The 7,282-nt window shown below is 34.3% G+C and overlaps 1 protein-coding gene across 1 annotated transcript; it reads right to left on the bottom strand.

Moving 5' to 3' along the window:
* LOC132730731 (dentin sialophosphoprotein-like) lies at window positions 1-2,715 on the bottom strand. Its single transcript, XM_060716709.1, has 2 exons — window positions 2,600-2,715; window positions 1-739 (listed from the first exon to the last, which is right to left on the bottom strand). The coding sequence occupies exons 1-2, from the start codon at window positions 2,713-2,715 to the stop codon at window positions 1-3; spliced, it is 855 nt and encodes a 284-aa protein (XP_060572692.1).
* Between the last annotated feature and the right edge of the window lie 4,567 nt (window positions 2,716-7,282).

Below are 7,282 nucleotides of genomic sequence, written 5' to 3'. Positions count from 1 at the left end.
TTAGTGTTTAAGTAATGCCATGTGTTTAAGTACTGTCATGCGTGTCAGTGTAGTACTGTGTTTCAGTAGTGTCCTGTGTTTCAGTGTTGTCCTGTGTTTCAGTGTTGTTTCAGTGTAGTCCTGTGTTTCAGTGTAGTCCTGTGTTTCAATGTAGTCCTGTGTTTCAGTGTAGTCCTGTGTTTCAGTGTAGTCCTGTGTTTCAGTGTAGTCCTGTGTTTCAGTAGTGTTCTGTGTTTCAGTAATGTCAGTTGTGTCTTGTGTGTCAGTGTAGTCCTGTGCTACAGAAGTGGTCTGTGTGTCAGTGTAGTTCTTTGTTTCAATCGTATCCCTAGTGTCAGTAGTATCCTGTGTGTCAGTGTAGTCCTCTGTGTCAGTGTTGTCCTGTGTTTCAGTAGTATCCTGTGTGTCAGTGTAGTCCTGTGTGTCAGTGTAGTCCTCTGTGTCAGTGTAGTCCTGTGTGTCAGTAGTGTCCTGTGTGTCAGTGTAGTCCTGTGTTTCAGTAGCATCCTGTGTGTCAGTGTTGTCCTCTGTGTCAGTGTAGTCCTGTGTTTCAGTAGTATCCTGTGTGTCAGTGTTGTACTCTGTGTCAGTGTTGTCCTGTGTTTCAGTAGTATCCTGTGTGTCAGTGTACTCCTCTGTGTCAGTGTTGTCCTGTGTCAGTGTTGTCCCGTGTTTCGGTGTAGTGTCCTGTGTGAGTGTTGTCCTGTGTTTCAGTGTAGTCCTGTGTTTCAGTGTAGTCCTGTGTGTTAGTACGTGTAGTCCTGTGTGTCAGTGTTGTCCTGTGTTACAGTAGTGTCCTGTGTGTCAGTGTTGTCCTGTGTTTCAGTGTAGTGTCCTGTGTGTCAGTGTCGTCCTGTGTTACAGTGTAGTGTCCTGTGTGTCAGTGTAGTGTTGTCCTGTGTTTCAGTGTAGTGTCCTGTGTGTCAGTGTTGTCATGTGTTTCAGTGTAGTGTCCTGTGTGTCAGTGTTGTCCTGTGTTTCAGTGTAGTGTCCTGTGTGTCAATGTTGTCCTGTGTTTCAGTGTAGTGTCATGTGTGTCAGTTAGTTAGTATTTTAGTGAAGTAGAAAGATTGTAAGTATTTTAGTGGAGTAGCGGGGGATCGAACTCGCAACCCCTAGATTTGTAGTCAGACAGTGTTACCACTGCATCATAGCGCCCGCTCTGATTTATAACTATTTTAGAAATCCCTTTATACATTATCACGTAAGTAAACTTGAAATTGAGTAATGCAATTTAATTTTCACACCTAAATAGTTAATATAGCTGTTAGGTCTAAAGTGTTTCACAATGGCTGACATTCGTGTCCTTGCTCGATATTATGTTATGATAAAGGAATTTACACATAAGTAAATAAGTAAGACTGTTGAGGGGCAATAAAAAAACATACAAGAAAAAGAAACATGTTTCGTTAAATAGAATCGCAGTTCTAATATTGACAATAAGTAAGCTGATAACAATACTTGTTGTTGATGATAAATGATGGTTTGAGACAAGTCTTTTTAATCTAATTTTCACATGTTAAAGATAATACTATGGGTGGAAATTAGGTGAAAAAAGTATGTTAAAGCAGCAAACCTCCAGCGTCATGCTATTTTTTTATGAAAATTTTAAAAATTTAATGGTAAATAAGGGTAAAATATTTTCGAGTGAACAAAGAAAGTAATTTACATATTGCAAAGAACACTTTCAATCTACATAAATTATCAAATAAATTTCAAAATATGCAAAAAAAAAGTAACAAAACAGATATATGATTAGATGAATTCTACCAAATGGTATCACCACGCACTCTACGTCGACCAAGGCACACAGTTGGTTATTCGGGGGAATCCACAACTACCTACCAAAAAGGTTGGTAATTCGAACTTTACTTGTTTACCCATAAAAACAGAAAGTATTTTTTCAGAATAAATATATATGACGGGTATATAGCAAGAAAGATGTACATTTCAACATTGAAACACCCTGTCTCCCTATGTCCTTCAGGGGACTCCGTTGGGTTTTCGCCTGTATACAAAACTACCTACTGGAAGGTAGTTGGTAATTCGGATATTGCACATATTCCTCCGAAAACAAAGTATTTTTTCTGAAACAATTGTTGCCGTTATATAACTAAATATGTGCTTTATATAATATGGTAACACCCCCCCCTCCCGGCCCCTTTCACTATTAATCGACCAGGGAACTCAGTTGGTTATTAGCGTGAATCCCAAACTAACAACCAGAAGGTAGTTGGTTATTCGAACTTCTGGTAGGTAGTCTCTAAAAAAGAAAAACATTACACAAAAAAGTAACATATAGGAGCCGCGTCACGACAAAACCAACATAATCGGTTTGCGACCAGCATCCGCGCAGTCTGATCAGGATCCATGCTGTTCGCTATCAGTTTCTCTACTTGTTATAGGGTTTTTAAGGCTTTTAAACCTTAGTTGAGAGCCTTTAACAACATTACGGTTAGCGGATATAAAATAAATTCTGTATAGTCATAGGTCATCAGTTTTAAAAAAATCATATTTTATAAAGTTCTTGAAGAAGATTAATGCGTTCTGAATTATTTCCCTTTTTGTATACTGTTACAGTTTCCAAACCTTTACTTACTTTGTCGTATTCACGAACCATACTTCCCTTCTTTTGTAATATGTATACTTCTCTTGCAATTTGTATACTATTACAGTTTCCAAACCTTTACTTACTTTGTCGTATTCACGAACCATACTTCCCTTCTTTTGTAATATGGATTAAAAGTTTGTATGGAAGTCAAAATACCACTCTGTTTGTATATGACTAGTTTTATGACATATTACTTCACATTCATTAGTGAATATCGTCTATCATACTCTAAATTCATTATCAAAATGTTATAAAACATGTTTGCCCTTTCTGAAGAAGATGAAATGTGTCAATTTCTGATGGTTAATAGTGTGTCGTTAAAGCTGCACGCCTCCAGATGAGCCCCTGGAAATACCAAATATAAAAATTTAATAAATGAATCACAGTTTTAAATGTTAGCAGGCTGTTAAAATATTATTACATATTTATTAAAGCAACTTTCAGTGAGTATATATAAATGTTTTTGCATTTGTCAGAGGAACATGACAGTTCTCCTAAAATGTGCTTGAGAATTGTGAAAATAAAAATATTTTGTCTTTTATTGAGGATTTGTTATAGTATTTGTCAGTAACAGAAAATTGATAAAAATAAAAGTAAATTATTGTAAAAGAAACCATACAGTTATTGTGATTCCAAATTAACGTTTTATCAGACAAGATTCAATTTCAAATTTTGGAAAAAATCATACAACATACTAACAACGAGTCGATGTAGTGAATTACCAATTTGGAAAATCTATTTTATCAACGTTGCGAAACCTTTGGAAACTTTTACTTTTACATTAATTTAGCTGGTTAGAATTTGTGTTAGCAATAAATAATTTTATTACTTTAATCAGTTAAACAAGGATTAATGCATTCAGACTAAACAATTTATAAATAAGAAGCGTGTACGTAGTCCGGCAAAACAAAATTTAAACAAATATTGCACAGCCCAAAAAATAGAAAGAAAATAAAACCAAGACGTGTACAGTCTGGCAAAAGAAACAGAAAACAAGTCGTCAGTGGTCAGCTAAAAGAAACTGAAAACAATGCGTGCATAGTCTGACCAAAGATATTGAAAATAAGACGTGTACAGTCTGACAAAAGAAACTAAACACAAGACATGTGTAGTCTGGCAAAAGAAACTAAAAATAAGACGTGTGTATTCTAATAAAAGAAACTGAAAACAAAACGTGTGCAGTCTAGCAAACGAAACTGCAAACAAGAAGAATGAAGTCTGACAAAATAAGATGAAAACATTCCGTGTGTAGTCTGACAAAAGAAACTGAAAGCAAGACCCGTGTAATCTGACAAAAGAAAATAAACTAACACCAACACTTGAGCAGTCTGATAAAAGAAACTGAAAACAAGACGAATGAAGTCTGACAAAAGAACCGACAACAAGACAAGTGCAGTCTGGCAAAAGAAACTGAAAACAAGACGTGTGCAGTCTGGCAAAAGAAACTGAAAACAAGACGTGTGCAGTCAGGCAAAAGAAACTGAAAACAAGACGTGTGCAGTCTGGCAAAAGAAACTGAAAACAAGACGTGTGCAGTCTGGCAAAAGAAACTGAAAACAAGACGTGTGCAGTCTAAACTGAAAACAAGACGTGGGTAGTCTGAAAAAAGATACTAAAAACAAGACGTGTGTAGTCTAGTAAAAGAAACTGAAAACAAAACGAATGAAGTCTTACAAAAAAAAAACTGACAATACGACGTATGCAGTCTGACGGCAAAAAAAACTAAAAACAAGACGTGTGTATTCTAAAAACAAGAAGTGTGTAGTCTAACAAAAGAACCTGAAAACAAGACGTGTGTTATCTGTAAAAAGAAACTGACAACAAGACGTGTGTAATCTGGCAAAAGAAACTGAAAACAAGACGTGTGTAGTCTGGCAAATGAAACTAAAAACAAGACGTGTGTAGTTTGACAAAAGAAACAAGTAACATCAAGTTTTAAGTCTCACTTTTCAAAAAGAAGGATGTTATTCTATATCTTCAGTTACCATATTAACAAGATTGGTACAAGCTCACAAAATTTGTTCCAAATTTAAACTTGTAGACAACGTAAACAAAAGAGCAAAGTTGATTTTACGAGCTGAAAAAATACCAACTTTTTATAGTAATTATATTGATTTGATAAGAGAGACAACGAGTTATAATGTAAAAGAAAAAAAATTGTTATGACAAACAATTTTCATACCAAATCATTTAAATCTATTATTTTACCTTTTTTCATATTAAACAGACCAATCTAGACGAATACATAGCATGATATGTATTTGTACTTGCGGTTACTTCATAGGCTTTATAGACCTACATTCATTTGCAAAACAATATTTTCATTCCATTTCCCAATATTTTTTTAAAATACTATCTGATAATACTTCCTACAAATGAAAAACAGTATACATGTACTGATATTTTTTATTTGAAATTTTGCAAAAATATGCAAAGATTTCAATGTTAAAAAATGTTTTCAGTTGAAATATCTCCCCATGGTATGAAGCTTAACCTTTTTTACTATTAAATGGCATTTTTGACTCCAGTAAATGAATACGTTTTTGATCTAATATAAAGGTCTGACGAATAATCTGCTATTCAGACCTTATATAGAGAAATTATTTAAACATCGGAATATATATTCATTTTATTAATAGTGTTGTACTAAAATTTATAAAATGAACATTTCAAACATGGGAGATGATGATGATTTATATCTAGCAGACCCGGATGATAGAGATTTATTTTTTGAAAACATAAAGAAGGTGAGGTTCTTTATTGAAATATGTGTATTTGCTGTAGGACTTTTTGGAAATTTAATCTCTCTAACTGTTTGGATCAAAGGACAAAATACAAGAAAGCTAGCATGTTCAATGTACTTTATATTTTTATCAGCATCTGACAGTTTTTGTATGCTATATAAATTAACTGAACATGTGGTCTATAATCCATGGATGGATAATCACTTACTCAAACATTTTCCTTTTTGGGACAAAGTACTTTTTTATCTTTTTCAGCATCACCAGCCTTTTTAAATGCAATTATTTAGAAATTCGACAAAATTTTAAAAACCCCTTTAGCTCTCAAAACCCGGATCATTGTTTTTTTAAACTGGGGCGGGAAAAAAACGTTGAGTATTTGTTTTTTCCCTTAAAAATTCCCAAAACAAAAGGGGGTGGCAAAAAAGGCGAAATTTGCCCCTTTTTTTCACTTTTCATTTTTTCTTGCTGGGGAAAGAACCTGCTGATTCATCTTTTTTTATGTAGCTTTTTTACTTTAACTCAAGGGGATACAATTTGACAATCTCTGAAATTTTTGTCCTTTGTTGGGATTTTTTTTAAAATTTTGGGGTTTTTTTAAAAAAATAAAAGGGGGGAAAAAGTTTTTTTTATATCATATTTCTTTCTAGGAAATCACCTATTGTAAGCAGTAGCAGAAGACGTTTGACAAAATTCACGCGCTTAAGTATAGTTACAGGATGTTTCCACTGTGTTTGTGTTATCCCATTTATGGTTCTCTCGCTATTAAGCACTGGCTATATTTACCTCAACCTTGGGTTAAGAAGTGCTTTAATCTTTGTCGCTGTATCGGACTTTCTTCTCTTCTTAAATAACGCTTTTAGTTTCTTACTCTACTCACTAGCATCCAAAGATTTCAAGCAAGACTTAAAGCAACTGCTTTGTAGCTGCAGGAATCGTGAATAATAACAAAAAAATCATTAGACAATATGTGAAGAGAAATGAGCCGTGTCACGACAAAACCAACATAATGGGTTTGCGACCAGCATGGATCCAGACCAGCCTGCGCATCCGCGCAGTCTGATCAGGATCCATGCTGTTCGCTATCAGTTTCTCTTCTTGCTATAGGGTTTGTAAGCGAACAGCATGGATCCTGATCAGACTGCGCGGGCTGGTCTGGATCCATGCTGGTCGCAAACGCACTATGTTGGTTTTGTCATGACACGGCTCAAATATTAAAAGTAGACAAATATATTGTTGGCAAACCAAAGGACCCTTCAACTTGAAGATTATGACACAATTTATGTCGAGGGAATTGTTAAAGTTGGTTGTATATAACGGTATATTATATAAACTTGTTTCTATTTATCAGCATATTATGAAAACCTGGTTGTATTTACATGTATATTATATAAACTTGGTTTTATATACTGGTATATTTTATAGACTTGGTTGCATATACCGGAATATTATATAAACTTTGTTGTAAATACTGGTATAACATATAAACTTAGCTGTATGTAGCGGCAATTATATAAATTGGTGTTATATACCCGTATATTATATAAACTTCGTTGTATATACCGGTTTATTATATACAGAGTGGAAAACTACAGTTTTGTAATGTCTACGTGTCCGATCGAAACAGCGTGAGTCCATGTGTTTTTTTTTATTTCATATTTTTCATTTTATTGAAGCTATCTGACTTTCTTAAAAGTTGGACAGACTAAGAGCTATGTCAAATGTTGAGAATTGTCATTATGTGATATTGTGGATGGTGTTAGAATACTGGAACCACCCAAGTTGAAAAGGCCAAATAGAAGAAACAAAAATAAAAATACCACATAACATGTATACACAACAGTAATGTCGTGCTGAACGATCTTCAAGGATCGAAAATATAACATCATTGATTAAATGTACGGGGAGACTTTTACATCCGCTAATTTTT

This window comes from Ruditapes philippinarum, unplaced genomic scaffold, assembly GCF_026571515.1.
Source record: "Ruditapes philippinarum isolate M1 unplaced genomic scaffold, ASM2657151v2 ctg3405_1_1_1_1, whole genome shotgun sequence".
In the NCBI taxonomy this organism is placed as follows: Eukaryota; Metazoa; Mollusca; class Bivalvia; order Venerida; family Veneridae; genus Ruditapes; species Ruditapes philippinarum.
This window is presented reverse-complemented; position numbering and strand designations above follow the sequence as displayed.